Source organism: Spermophilus citellus, assembly GCF_964194105.1.
Source record: "Spermophilus citellus genome assembly, chromosome: 2".
In the NCBI taxonomy this organism is placed as follows: domain Eukaryota; kingdom Metazoa; phylum Chordata; class Mammalia; order Rodentia; family Sciuridae; genus Spermophilus; species Spermophilus citellus.
In genome coordinates, this window is record NC_138183.1 from 66120026 (window position 1) to 66135463 (window position 15438).

Genomic DNA, 15438 nt, shown 5'->3' on the forward strand with positions numbered 1-15438 from the left:
AATTCAACAAAACCTACCCAGATTTCCACCCTATAGAACTATGAGATGACAAATGGACATCACTATAAGCTGCTAAGTCTGAGTTCATTTGTTATGCACCAAGAGAACACCAATACAATACTTAAAGTTTTCAGTAGAGTGCCTCAGCTCATATGGCCAGGCCTTCCCCAAGCTTAGCTCTCCATCTCCACATCTCCCACATCCCATGCTCACCAGAACACAGCCTTTCATTGGCCTTTTTCACTAACAAAAAAGATTTTTAAAAAAATGGTACCAAGAAACATTGGTAAGGCAAAGACCATTCCTTTCTGCAAAGCCCACCCAGGTGGAGAATATCCTTAGACCCTTCCCCTGCTACCAACCACAACTCCATACATACCAAAATATGAAACCTATTTGTTGGCAGGGAGAATCTACCATGGGTCCTGAGTATTTCTGCACATGGTTACTGGGAAGCCTTTATCAAATCCGTTCTTAGAACTATGTTTGCAGCAAATATTCTTGGGAGATGAAGTAATGTCTCCAGGTAGAAAAAAGAACAGTCTTGCTAAAAAAAGAGGTGGAGTTTCCAAATTATGCACTGCATTTAGAAGGGCCCCTTCATGTTCACTGTGGGACTTGTGAGATAGGTGCTATCAATATAAAAAAGAAGCTCATACTGCTTTCTGTGCTGAGTACAACAGTTCTCTGTTTCTGACCCAGGACTTTCATGTCTTCTTTTAGCATCCATGAAACAGTAATCAACCTTATCAGCTTATGCACAGGTAAAATCCCAGATGCTGACTTCATTATACTTAGACCTTTAAATCAGAAGATCTTACTTTTTTTTTTTTTTTTTTTTTTTGTGATTCTTTCACTGCATTTCACCAAAGGTTTGATATTCACTGAACCAATTACAACACTGGGAAGGAGATCTTACGTTTTTACATTATAAATACCAAAGGAACAAAACACGCATTTTGAATTTTCTTCTGGAGATAATAAAATTTATATCATAGGGCTGTTATAAGAATAAAATATAGTATAGCACACTTGGTATATAGAAGACATCCCAAACACCCAATAACTGCTCAACCCCAACACCCCAGCTACCCATTCCTCATACACACCATGAAGCAGACGAGGAAAAGCATATGTTCATGATAGCAATCCAGTCAGAAGACAAGAGATAAAATGGTCTACTATACCAACTTCAGACATTTGCATGGCACTGCAGGACACATAAAGAGCTCCCACACATATTGTTGCATTTAATCCCTACAATAGATACCACGGTCAAAGAGGTGGGTCCTTGCAGAAAGAAAGGCAACAGATTCCACAGGTCTGGAAGATAGCTGCAGCCCAGAAGTCCATGAATGTGAGCTGAAAAAGTACAGAATGCTTCTGTGATACTGATTTAGAAGCGTGATCATGTCTTGAGGACACTGTTCCTCTAGGTCAGCCAGGGAACATGTACTTCCACCAGGCCTCCAAGGAATGTTAATGCCACTGAAGAAATAACTGGAATCCACACAGCAGAGAGATGCCTTTTATTTGCATATTGATATTTTAGTAGGAAATCCTTAATATAAGTGGCTATCCTGCTCTGGATCAATACATGTGGACTTGGTCCCTTTGGTGTCTTTGGCAGCTTCTATAGGCAATGGGGCTTTATCTTGTGACAGTATCACTTGAGAGTCTTGCTAAGGTTGGAGAAGCCAATGCCCACACAGGTCATCAGCACTTTATCCCCACCTTTAAGTTCTTCACCACACGGCTTGGTTTCAATTTTAAACATAATCTGGAAAAAGCTCTTCAAGTGCCGCAAAAATTCTATCCTAAAAACAAACAAACAAAAAGGGATTTATTTTTTTAAATTTCTCCTCTCCCTCCCCATACCTAGAATTCAAATTTTTAATTTTCAGACCAAATACAAAGACTGAAATTAAGAGTTTCTAATCAAGCAGTATTTACTTATAGCCTACTAATTTCCAAAAAGGATTTAGCTTACAGAGATGCACACAAAACAAGTTTAATTGAAAAAACAAAAGTTAATCCATGACATCCACAACAAATAAACCATTTAGTCCTACATTTTCGTTAGAGTATGAACATATGGTGATAATTCTGAGTGGTCCATGCAGACAGAAACATGTAATTCAATGATTCACAGCATCATGATGTGAAAGACAAGCAAAATGATTCTTTCTGGTGTTTTTAGATAAGTTCTCCCTTCGTTCCCCAATAATTCCCCTCTGTTTACTCAACAAATATTGAGTGCCTACAACTACATGCAGGCATTGTTCTTGGTGCTAGGGAAGGTGGTGGCCACCTGAAAAGATGAAAATAAAAATTCTTCCCTCATGAAGATTTTGATCTAATAGTACAGACAAGATAAATAAATTCAATATTTTTGAAAAGTACAATGGTAATTTAAATAAAGCAAACAATACAGATGGGGAAGATATTGGTATAACTGTATTTATGCATATTTGACAGAAGGCAATATTTAATAATATGGTCATGGAAGAGTTCACAGTAAACATGGCAAATAAGATTCAGGAGGTTGTTTCTTATAATCTCACTTAACACAGAGTGTTAACAGCATCCCAAGATGACTTTGGGAATGGCAATTCTGTAGGCAGTGTGGGCATACAGGCCTCTAAAAGGATGCCCTCTATGAGGTGACACTGCAGACTCAGCACTACCTCATTGAGCCTGACTATAAGACTCACTTGGAGAGGTAACTAAACCTGTGTTCTGATCAACTTGCAATCAAAAGGGAGCAGGTGTCCATGTGGAAGAGCCCTGAGTCACAAATAGGCAAAAACTTGCCTTCCCCACCCTCCTACCAAGAACTAGCTATTATTAGTAAGCATGCCTGGCAATTCTTATCAGGCAAATTTGGGAAACACTGGTTTGGGGAAGAATAGTGGCATTAGCTTCTTTAATGAATATTACAGAAAACCTGTACTATGCTGCCTTCCTATCAAACTACCCAAACTCCATGTCCCATCCAGATAATTCTCAACCTTCACTGTACATGGAATCACTTCAGGGGCTGTAAAAAATGCTGATCCTAGACATGTAGACCAGTGGAATAGAGTCAAGAAAAAAATACATATTTAAGGGCAATTTGATAATTCAATTGGGAAAGAATGATCTCTTCAAAAATGCTGTGGAAACAACCAGATACCCACAAGCAAAAGAATGAAGTTGACCCTTCCTCATTTCACAGAAAAATAAACTCAAATGGATCAAAGACCAAGCTGTAATTGCTAAAAAGATAAAACTTACCAAAAAGTGGGGGGGGATAAATCTTCATTATTTTTTTAAAAAATTTTTTTAGTATATTTTTAGTTGTAGTTGGACATTTATTTATTTAGTGGTGCTGAGTATCGAACCCAGTGCCTCACACGTGCTAGACGAGCACGCTACTGTTGAGCCACAACCCAAGCCCCTTCATTACTTTTTTTAAATAATTTTTTAGTTGTCAATGGAATTTATTTTTATTTATTCATATGTGATGCTGAGAATCGAACCCAGTGCCTCACACATGCTAGGCAAGCGCTCTACCACTGAGCCACAACACCAGCCCCCCTTCATTACTTTTTGCTAGGCAACAGTTTCTTAAGTATGACACCAAAAGCACAGCAATAAGAGAAAAAAAATAGATGAAATGAATTTCACTGAAATTAAAATCTTCTGTGCACCAAAAGACAATATCAAGAAAGTAGAAAAACAACCTACAGGATGAAAGAAAATATCTGCAAACCATATGTCTGATAGGATCTGGTCCCCAGAATATTCAAGATCTTTTTCAACTCAATAATTTTGTTAAAAAATTAAAAAATTAAAAACTAAAAGATGGACAAGAGATCTAAATAGATATTTTCTTTAAAAAGACATAGAAATAGCTAGTAAACATATGAAAAGATGCTTAACATCATTTGTCATTAGAGAAATGAAATCAAAACCATTATAAGCTGGGTTCAGTGGCACATACCTCTAATCCCATAGGCTCAGGAGGCTAGGGCAGAAGGATCGCAAGTTCAAACCCAGTCCCAGCAAAAGCAAGGCACTAAGCAACTCAATGAGATCCTATGTCTAAATAAAATACAAAATAGGGCTAGGGATGTGGCTCAGTGGTCAAATGCCCCAGAGTTTAATCCCCAGGACCACCCCCCCCCCCCCGCAAAAAAAAAAAAATCCATTATGAGATACTACTTCATACCAAACAGGATGGGTACACTAAAGCCAGACAATAACAATAATGTGGGTGAGGAAGTAAAGAAATTAGAATCCTCACACACTGCTTGGAGGAATGTAAAATGGTACAGCTGCCATGCAAACAAACTGGTTGTTCTTCCAAATGTTAAACAAAAGGCTACCATATGACATAATAATTTCCCTCTGAGGTATGTACCCAAGAGCAATGAAAACAAACACACCACCTCCCCCACTTTGTCCTAGGGAAAAACAAAAACTCATACACAAACGTTTATAACAGCATTAGTTACAACAATCAAAAAGTAGAAACAACCCAAAAGCTCATCAGTTGATCAATAGAAAAATAAAGTGTGACTATTATTCACATTTAAAAAATTTTATTTAAATGTTTTTATTCAGATAAAATTGTTTTTTATTTCAATAAAATGTTTAAATGATTTATTTTAAATAAAATGGAATATTATTCAGCCATAAAAAGAAACAGTACTAACACATGCTCAACACGGATGAACGTGAAAGTATGTTAAGCAAAAAAAGCCAATCAAAAAGGACCACATACTGTATGGTTCTATTTATATAAAATGACCACAACAGGCAAATCTATTACAAAGGCAGAAAGTAGATTAGTGACTGCCTGGGGTGGGGAAGAGTGTAAGGTTGACAAGTGACCACAATTGGGCACATGGTTTTTCTTCTGGGGGTGATGAAAATGTCCTAAATTTAGGTTGTGGTTACACAACTCTGAATCTGCTTTAAAAAAAAAACTAATAAATTATACACTTTAAGTGTAAACTGCATTGTATGTATATTTCAATAAAGTTGTTAATAAATAAATACATATCAGGCTGGGGTTGTGGCTCAGTGGTAGAGCGCTTGCATAGCACATGTGAGGCACTGGGTTCGATCCTCAGCACCACATAGAATAAATAAAAAAAAATTAATAAATAAATACATATTTATGAAGTAAAAAAAAAATACTGATTCTGGTTCTCGACCCTACTCAGTCTATGCCAAACTAAATATAAGTCTACTGCAATTATTTTTCCTCCCTCTCTGTGCCTCTGATCTAGTCAAAGGAAGCAAAAGGCAACAAGGAGGAAAGAACATCATCCTATCTGGCTGAAAATGACCAGTGTGTCGGGGCAAAGGGACAAACCGGCAACTACCTTGGAACACCAGAGCTCAGGTGAGTGTACAAGCCCACAGAAAGCGCTCCACTTCTTTTCATTCCCTTCCACCCAGAAATGTACAGCCTCACCTTCATCTTTAAAATAGCATCAACTCTTCTATGAAGCATTCCTTAGTCAACAATGCCTACCCTATGGGATTTCCCCTCCCCTCTGGGGTTTCCCCAGCATTCTGTTTCTGGTGTCTAATTAAATGCTTACATACAGTTCTGTCCATAACTGTCCCCTCTCCCTTTGTAAATTATATAAAAGCATCAATGACCTACTCTATAGATGGAATCCATTATACCTTAGGCACTATCTAAGTCCTCAATAAAAAGGCACTGAATAGAATTTAGAAGTTATGGGTGATTTTGAGAAATGACTTCCAACATTTTTGGCAATTAAAGGAAACCCGTTCTCCCCCTGCTGGCTTTTCTGTCTTCCTAACCAACTGAAATTTCTCCCCTCTCTCCATTCATCCCATCACCTCCCTCACCCTGTCCTAGGGAAAAAGAAAACAAACACATCAAACCCATACTAAAACAGGCCACATCTGTGGGCCAAGCTTCCAGCTGGCAGCAACACAGAAAAGGCCAGCCGTTTCACCCACTCATCTGTATTCCAAGGAGAAAACAGCTTGTTCTCTCTTTCACTGCTGCTGTGGACTAACATAGGCCCAGGGCTCTCTCTGCTCCCAGGGCCTTACCCAGCCTACTTCACTCTGAATCATTTAACTGTGCTTGAAAAGCCAGACACCTTCCCCAGCTGGCAGAACTCCTGAGGGGCCTCAGCTTGCTTGATCTCTTGGAGGAGGATGGGAGAAACAGGCTTGGGTATGCAGGACTATGTATTTACAGCTCTGGGGTATTTGTAGCCTTTGGAACAGTTAGAGAAAGCAAAGTCGGTTTGACTTTTTACATAATGTTCTGCCAACCTCTCTGCCTGTCTAAGGAAGGCTGTAGAAGAAACTGGATTAAGGTACATTTCAGAATGTCTTTCCCCCCATCTCCAATCCATTTTCCCTAAGTCTCCAGTAGCTGGAATATTAAACAGCAAAAATGCTTAGAATCTGAGAAATGACCAGGGATGATGGTAAATTCCAACAAACAGCCTTCTTAGGAAAATGGAAACCAAGAGAAGAACAAACTCACCCAGATCTGCATGCAGATGAACAAAGCCTGAACCGGTGCTGCTCCCAAACCCTTCTCCACAGCCCCAGGCTGCCTCCCCATTCACAACACTTCTTTTTCCTTTGCTCTCATAGCACATACTGCAGACTCACACTTCGTAGGTACAACCACATGGCAGGACAAAGGGACCTACAACACACTGTGGGCAACACTGCCCTTCAACTGATGACCACCTGCACAGTGCAGCTGGTAGCCTTTCAGTAGAGCCATTTTAGACAACTGGAACTATGAAACTCCTGGGTGAAGGATTTTACTCCTGACTCGGAGAACTATGTCTGGAAAGAAGCTTTATTTTTTTCAGAGGTGATTTATTTTCAGAAAATAAAAAATGAACTTTTCTATGCAAATCTCCAATCCATCTAACAAGCAGATTTTAGAAAATTCTGGAGCACAGACATAAATTTTCACATATTTTCAAAATGTGGGTTGTTCCCATTGCCATTACCACTGCTGGTCAACAGGCAAGGGCCATCAGACTCATGGCCATTAGCCCACTGAATCCCAATTACCCAAGACTTGCCAGGTCCTGCCCCTTAGAAACAACCCCTCTTACCAGGACCCCTTCTGAAGCATGTTAGCGAAGGGAAAGCAATCATGGGCTCAGCTTTCTCTTTGGCAGTTCCACAGACACAAACCATGACAGAAGGCCCTGCCTCTTGCTCCACCAAACCACTCAGTTTCCATGATACTTGGATATAGGGCAGACAAGAGTTGGGGTTAGCCACAACACAGGTATGTAAGGCATTATTCAAGAGGTTAAGGAGAAAGAACTGGGAGTAGGAAAAGAAATCTGCTGTAGTCATTACATGGAAGCTTTTAAATATATTGTGGTGTGTTTCTGAAGCTTATCTAACATCAACTCCAAGAATGAAATGATTACTTCAGGAAACAGAACAAGGCAGGCTGCATTGTTGAGACTCACAGTTCCAAGCAGAGTTTGGCCAGGATCAGGCCACAATGTCTCCGTTTTCATCTGAAAAGTAAGGGCATTACTTGTTTTTTACTACATGCCAAATATGTTCTGAGGCTCAAACATTAACAAAGGTGATAGAGCATCACAACATTTGTAAAGCACTTCATAAATGTAAGGGAAAGGGCACTGTGTGAGCACCCAGGAACAGTGAAGCTTCTCAATCTGTTGATCTTCATTTGCTGAGCTTCGTTCTGGGCGGGTCAAGCAGCCTGATCGCAAGAGTTTAAAAATGATGAGGGCTCGAGCTCCCTAGCACTTCCACAAGTAATGGGAAGAAGTTATTTGTCAGAGTTAAGAAAAAAACTATTTTCTATGATCTATTTTAGACTTCCAACTAAAGATAGGATATAGTTTTACAGCAGAATTTGAAACGAAGACTCTCATGGCACCCTGCCTCAGGCAAAGAGCTGGGAGTCCAATAATGGAGAGAATCCCAGCTCTTACATAAGAGCACAGTGATTAAAGGAAACAGGAACTCCAGATAGAGCTGTTCTGATCTGAACCCCACTTCCTGTCTGTGTGACCCTGGCACATGACATGACCTCTGTGTGCCTCAATCCCATCACTTGTAAGATGATGCATATAGTAGCAGTACCTATTGTTGTTGTTGTTGTTTTAACCCACCCCCATAGGATTATGCTGAGAACTGAATGTGTAAAACATTATTTGAAGGCTGGGGATTTAAGTGGTACAGTGTTTCTCTACAATGCACAACCCTAGGTTCAATCCCCAGCACCACAAAGAAAAAAGAAACAAAACAGTATCTGGCTCACAGTAAGCACTGTTTTTGTTTTGTTTTTTTAATAAACCTCTACTTTTCAGAATTTGTGGGAATAGTAAATAAGATACACATAATTTGCTTAGTAAGAGGACTACAGGAAGTTACTCATGTTTAAAAATCAATGGATATAGATTTGTAGGTAGATGAGTAGACAATTTGCTGCTGACTTCAGTCCTGGGATTGCCCAAAGCAAGTTTACCTCCTAGTGTTCAAAGTGACCTGACTAGGAGAATGGACTAGGGTAGGGCGAGGAGGTGCCCAAGCAGGAACCTTGGTAATAGAACTGACTATCTCCTCAGGAATGTTGCCAGGAGCACTAACTACCTGACCTCACTTAGGCCTCACTCCCTTTCCATGAGCCCAGGATTTCAGAACCATTCATCTTATCTACAGAGCCTGGCTTATAGATGCTGAACACCACACCAACGGTCCCCCAAACACTCTGTGGCAAATCCAGAACTTGTGGCTGGACTCCAAGGTCTGGCATAGGCATTCACAGGGAACTCTGGTAATCTCAGTCACCTGTCACAATTTCTAAAAACACTAATTAAGATGTTTATTGGTATGTATTTTTCTTGCTGCTAATCCAACTTTTAAATTAAGTATAAATCCTCCCCTAAACTACAAAACGAAGCTTTTTAAGTACAAGAGTAGAACCAGTGTCACCAATTTTAAACTACATTTTAAAAAACAAAAACCACCACCAACAAATTTAACACAAATAGATTCTCCATATACCAGTGTGTAATCCAGTACTATTTTACTCTGATGAAAAATAATCTCTCTTGCCTTCCTTGAGAATTTCACATGTAGACTTACTTTTTGGACTAGTACAATAAAACTATCAACAGCAACCTCCCAGAGCAAGAGAGTGAGAAAAGAAAACAGGAGGGATACAGATATCTTACTTTCCAGGTAGGGACTGAAAGTAGCACTGAAAGAAAAAATACCCTTCTTAATCCCAGTGTTCTGTAAATAGACATTTAAAAAAACTACTTAAACAAAGCAAAATATATGCAAACTGCCAGAAGAAATACATTTTTTTAAACCAATGAAGATGTTGCTTCTGGTTTTCTTTAGAATTGTGAGGTTTCCCCAAACTGATTTCTATAATTTTAACTGAACATAAAAATCTATGTGAACTAGGGAACACCGTAATCCCAGCTACTCCGAAAGCAGAGTCAAGTTCAAGGCCGGCCTGGGTAACTTGGGGGAGACTCTGTCTCAAAATTAAAAATAAAAAGGCTGGGCATGTGGCCCAGTGGAAAAGCACCCAGAGTTCAACCTCCAGTACTGCAAAAGAGAAAAATGAATGAGAGAGATACTTTGGTCTCCAAAACTTTTGACTCCAACTAGAATAATCTGTTCCCTCTACCATAATGGTACTGGCAATGGATTCCCCTATTGGTACTGAAAATGGGCTCTGCCCCATTTTACCCTTGACTGTCCTCATAAGTAGGATGTTGACTATGCCAATAAGGTTCTACCTTTACCATTCATCACTATGGGCCACTGGAGCCTTCCACAGTAATTAAGGGCAAAAAGTATCCAAACACAAACAGAGCTTTCTTGAAAATAAATTCTCTATTTCCCTCTCTGTACTAGCTTATCAAAAAGAAGAGAGGCTGCTGTTCCTACCCCAAAACAGAGCCCTCTGCATGAATCCCTGGGAGGCAGGTAAAGCAGAGGAATAAGAATGTGTCCAAGTCACAGGCCAGGTCTCAAAACACATAATCTTACAATCTGTCATACTCCTTTCAGAGCAGACCATTGTCTTCCTGAACATGCAGTAATTTAGGCAAGGTTTCTGGAAGACAAGACACTGCAATTAATGTTTGGTGAAGGATGTGCTGAGAAGGATACAGGAACCTTTAAAAATGTCTAGTCACATCCTGGCCATCTCCAATGGTCTTAAAAAGATTGTTTAATCTCTGGAGCCAAACTGAAAAAAATCTCCAAAAGGAAAAAAACAATTTTTTTTAAAAAAATAAATAAATAAAAACATATATTCCATTTTCACATAGTGTTCTGCCAAAACCCATGCACAAGGACCACATGCATTTTGGGACAAAAACTCTTTGCTGTGTAAGCTGTGAGGCCTTCTGCTGCCCCTGAAGCAGAGCCTGGGAAAGCAGCAAAGACGCTATCTAAAAAGTGGATTGGGCTTGGGGCAGTCACACAGCTATGTATCACTTCTAGCAAAATTTTGATGAAAAGTGAATATCTGCATTTAGGGTGCTATATTCCCAGCCTTCACCTCCTCTTCAATGCTTCACCATGTCTATTTTAGCAATGTTGACTACTGGTGTTAGCATGTCGTTTAGGATTACTCAATTTCAGGTTTCCTGTCCCATGAAATACTTTACACAAGTTATCAGGAGATAACGTGCTGCTCACCAGTTCCCTTTTGTTAGTCATCCCCCACTGCTAACAGAATGCACTCTCTTCTATTTTCTTGATCCAAAAAGACCTTCCATCACTAACCCAAAAAATAAAAATAAAGCCTCCAAAAGAATCTTAGTCCCTTGGCTGTCATGCTCCCAAAGCAAGGACTCACTGCTGCACTGCCCTGTCATAGTTCTTGCCCTTTTCTCAACGTGATGGCACCACCATTCTTCAGTTATCACAGTACTGTACCTTTCAGATATACAGCATCGGTACCATGATAACCGAAAAAGGACAGTTCAGTCTCATATCTAGCTGAGTATTCTCCCTCCCAACTTATCACCCACAGATGGACATATAATCATCATGAAGTACATAAGCACATGAGTATGCCAAATGAAGTCAAGTACTCCAATAGGATGTTTTCAGCAATCTCACTATTGATGGGAAATGCTTCTGGTACTGTGCTCTTCATAATTAGTCTTCTGACTAGCTTCTCTTTTTGTTTGCTTTCTTACCTCAGCAGTCAATTTCTGCTAGCATCCAACTGCCAAACTCCCCACTACAATTTCCCTACTAGTCTAGTAATATTACTATAAACTTTGCCTTTCTTCATCATTTCTAGCCAGCTAATACCTATCATTTTGGAGAGAAGGACAGCCCATTTGAAGGACTTAAACTAAGAACAAAATCCAAACTATATAGAACCAGAAATCAACCTCTAAAATTGAAGCAAAATCTAAAGCACAGACAAAAGAACTACTACTCAATAAATATCTTGTAACTTCCGTTACATGGAAATAAGTGGGTAAGGAGAGGAAGGCAGCAATCCTTGTACGTCAAAAAAAAAAAAAAAACCATCAGGTCGTGAGCAGCAACTACCAGTTCATTTAAGCAGGTGGTCATATGATGGGCTATGCGCAGGGCAACATTTCTATCATTTCTACAATTAGAAAATTAAACTGGACAGAATAATGAAGTTGAAAGAAAACAACTTACGTATAAGGAGAGAGTGGTCCTAGCAGAACTTTGGAAACATCCTGCTGTCCAAGGGTCATTAGCAGTAGAGCCAGACTTTGATTTGTCGAGTCCACACATCCACCCTGTAAACACAAACACTTTAATGATTAATCATTATACAAACCAGAAAATGGAAAACCAGCAAAAGAAGGAATGAGGGAAAACCCAGAAACACTCAGAATGTTAGAGTGTACTAAATAGGAGACTACAACGTTCAAGTAATAATAAAACAGAACACAGGTCTTATAAGAGTAAACCCTGTATCAACTAACATGAAGAAGTTAAACTAACAATTCAGCAAAGCAATTATAAAGCTGAGATAATCAGAATGGATAACATTCAAATTTCCTGAAGTCAATCTAGTGAAAAATGAAACTTTCCCTTGGTAACTGAATAGCAGTGAGACATCATTTTATTAAGTATAAGGAAAAAAGGCAAATTCAAAGAAATGTTCAGTTAATTTCAGAGTTAAGTGCATTATGTTTATATTTCTTCAGTCTGTCACAAAACAACACAGTCAACCCGACATAAAAGCAGCTTTCCCTTTAAAGAACCCTACTCCTACACTTATTCCAACCACTCAGAATCTGCTGGTCATGCTCTTAATTCTCTTCTTTACTTCTTCCTGAGTACCTTGAAACTGGAGAACTGTTACTGTGACATCCCTCCATACTTATTACTTATACATTATTTCCTCCCCATTTTCTTTCTTTTTTCTTCCAAATAAGCAGAACAGGAATCTCTTCAAAAATTTCCTCCCAAGACACAGCTGCTTTGGTTGCCTTTCTTCTTTTGTTCATTTTCTCGACCACTTCAGTCAATTTGCTTCTAGGCATTACTGCTATTTAAACTTGTCTTAAAAATGTCTTTATTTCAGATCATTCTTTCAGGTTAACTTTAGTTGCAACAATTTAAACCTTATATTGTACACAGGGCATGTAGGATGACCTAGAATTTCTACCTATTTTGCACAGGTCACATGTGGCATGCTGCTGTCCCAGGTTAGACTCTGAATAGAATAAGTGGCCAGTCAGTACTGTTCATGGGGGACATTCCCTTCCTTTTTAATGCATGCAGGGTAAGAAATAAATCAGTTCTCAGGTACAAACACTCATTTTCTGGCTGTCAGATTTCATTTAGTAACCTTGACAAGAACATAGGAAATAAGGGGGGTTATCCTACTGCTAGTGTTAATTAAAATGTATTGCTCTTCCTCAATTACCTAATAAAGAATAGGGAACTATGTTTATCTCACTCAGCAAAATTTAGGACAAAAGTTCCTTTTCCAAACAAAATCAGAAATCTCACCAACAAAATTAATTCTGTTTTACGGATCTTGCGCCCTTTCATAATACTGCCTAAAATCAAACTGTTCTCTTCGGGCTCTGCTTCCTATCACTATGCTGTTATTGCACCATTCTCAACTGATTCTTATTAGATACTGGACCAATATTTTAATGCAATAAATATGTTAGGGTCCTTTGCAGGATACCAAGGAGGAAGTTGTGGGGGCTACAAGATGCCAAGGCATGGGATAGGTTGCCTGCCACTTACCCAATACCAGAGGGAGGCTTTGATAAACAGGGACTTGAACTGTCCCTGAACAGATGAATAGGCTTTGGAGAGGGAGAGCAGGACAATGGGAAATAATGAGCCAGGGCCAGTGTGGAACAACCGTAGGGGGAAGGTGGGGTAGCCAGACTGAGGAAAGGCTTTCCTAACTGGGTTAAGAGTACTGACTTTATCTCAGGAAAGTGAGAAGCCAGGGAAGGTCCCTGAACATAGAAGCAAAGAGATCAACACAGTGTTTGGAGGGATATTTAGACTGCAAAGGAGGCTGGAGAGGATTTGGAAAAGACTTCTCTGGGCCAGTGTCCATGTATAATCCAGGTCTGAGGTGAGGTGAGGTGGGATGGGATGGGCAGGACAGGAGGGAAGTTCCTGGAAGTCTGGTACAGAATCTAGGGGCTTAACAATCAATAAACAAAGGAATTGGGTCAGAGGCTTAAAATTTTGGTAAAAATAAGGAGTACCTTCAAAAGGGGTGGATTTTTATTACTCATTCAAATCATACTGCATCACAGATCTGTAAAGAATTACTTTAAAAAGCATGAAGTATATTATTTTACCAAGTAAAGATTATAGTCACACAAAGAAGTTTTCTTAATGATTAAAACAAAACAAATTTGGTCAAAAAATAACAAAATGGTTTAGTAAAGCTCTTAAGTAGAGTAAAGGGAAAAAAAAGGGGGGGGGAGGCCTAATCCAGATTGTTTTTCCTTTTGTGGACTGGTGGGCTGTGCTTTCACCCTAAGGCTCATAATTCATTCCAGCTGTGCCTGTGGGCTCCCTGAGACTGCTCTAAAATGTGACGCTTTCAATTCTCCTAAGGTCTACTAGAAAGGAAGAGAAAAGGGCCCATGGTCCAAGGGAGGGCTGGTCAGCCACCACAGGATCAGGTAAAGTAACCCTAAATAATTCAACAACGAGCTTGAGTACACACATATTACATGCATCTTTTTGCCTCTCACAATGTATAGATGGCAAATGTCACAAATTAATTAACTGGAAGATCAACCTCTTCATCACTGACTTTCAAACTTTTAGCTACTACCCATCTTTCAAAACTATCACCAAAGCTAGTATCAAAAAATGAACTGATTTAGCACCAAAAATCTTGCAGCAGATCTTGACTGCATGACAGGACACTTCCTCCTTGAGGAGAATTTTACCTCCTTCCTTCACTATGGTCCCACTGTGAGGCAAGAAGAGGGGGTGGAGCCGCTGTCCACAGGGTACAGCTATAATGCTCTGTCTTCCATTTTTAATTAGATGAACATTATTACATAAATCCACTTAGGACTTGGAAATTTTAATTAATTCTGAAACAGTTCATTCTCACTTATCTCACCTTGTGACCAATGAGATATTTTCAAGAACACTGGCATAATCAGGGAAGCAGACTATGACAGTAAACTGTCTTTCACTGTAAGGCCTTTCAAGGGAGCAATAACCAGAATCCAGGCTCCTCTGCACTATAGAGATTAATAAACTGAACCAGTGGCAAAAGGTAGGATTAAAAGAAAAACAAAACCACCAGTGTACCCACTTAACCGATTTTATTTCACTGGCTCAGATGTGATTTTTGCTACTTTAAACAGGATACAACTTCCTTGGAGACCACAAAGATGACTAAAAACCAGAACGAAATACATAAACAGTAAGATGGAAGCTCCTTAGATGGAAAAGAGAGAGAATTTACAAATATTCAACACCCTCCAACAGATTTTATATTCAAGATTTCTTGAAAATTTTGAGTGCAATCAGTCTCTATTCCTACATGGCAACAACTAAGGGAGACGACAGCCAAGCCATCTGGATTATGTTCTTACTAGTGTCTAGCCCAAAAATGTGGAGCCTACCATCCCTCAGAACCTGGCCTGCACTCTGCACATGTTGGGAAGGGTTTTGTCTTTTTGAGGCAGAATCAAGGCAAAAGAGAGTACAACTGATCAAAATTCTGGTACTAGGTTTATGACACTCTTCTAACCTAGTACATGGCATTTTGGAGAATGTACTTTCAGACAGCTGCTTCTTATTCCTACTGCCATCATCTTCTCTTCCCTCACAATTTCTTCCCTTACTTTAGGTCGCCTCAGCTATTTTGGGGAATCAATAAAAGTATATGCATGCTTATGTGCACATTGCATG

The 15438-nt window shown here is 39.4% G+C and overlaps 1 protein-coding gene across 5 annotated transcripts in view; it reads right to left on the bottom strand.

Annotated features, from left to right (window-relative positions):
* Positions 1–941: 941 nt before the first annotated feature.
* RCL1 (RNA terminal phosphate cyclase like 1) overlaps positions 942–15438 on the bottom strand; it is a 61392-nt gene continuing 46895 nt past the window's right edge. For 2 of the 5 annotated variants that reach the window (XM_081279708.1, XM_081279707.1), the window contains 2 exons: positions 11707–11810; positions 942–1817 (listed from right to left, as the gene is read on the bottom strand). In XM_081279708.1, coding sequence (XP_081135834.1) covers positions 1667–1817; positions 11707–11810 — 255 coding nt within the window. In that variant the 3' untranslated portion in view covers positions 942–1666. Of the gene's footprint in view, positions 1818–3985; positions 4087–7490; positions 7542–11706; positions 11811–15438 lie in introns of all 5 variants that reach the window. The other 3 variants (XR_014020427.1, XM_081279706.1, XM_081279705.1) reach the window with 3 other exon arrangements.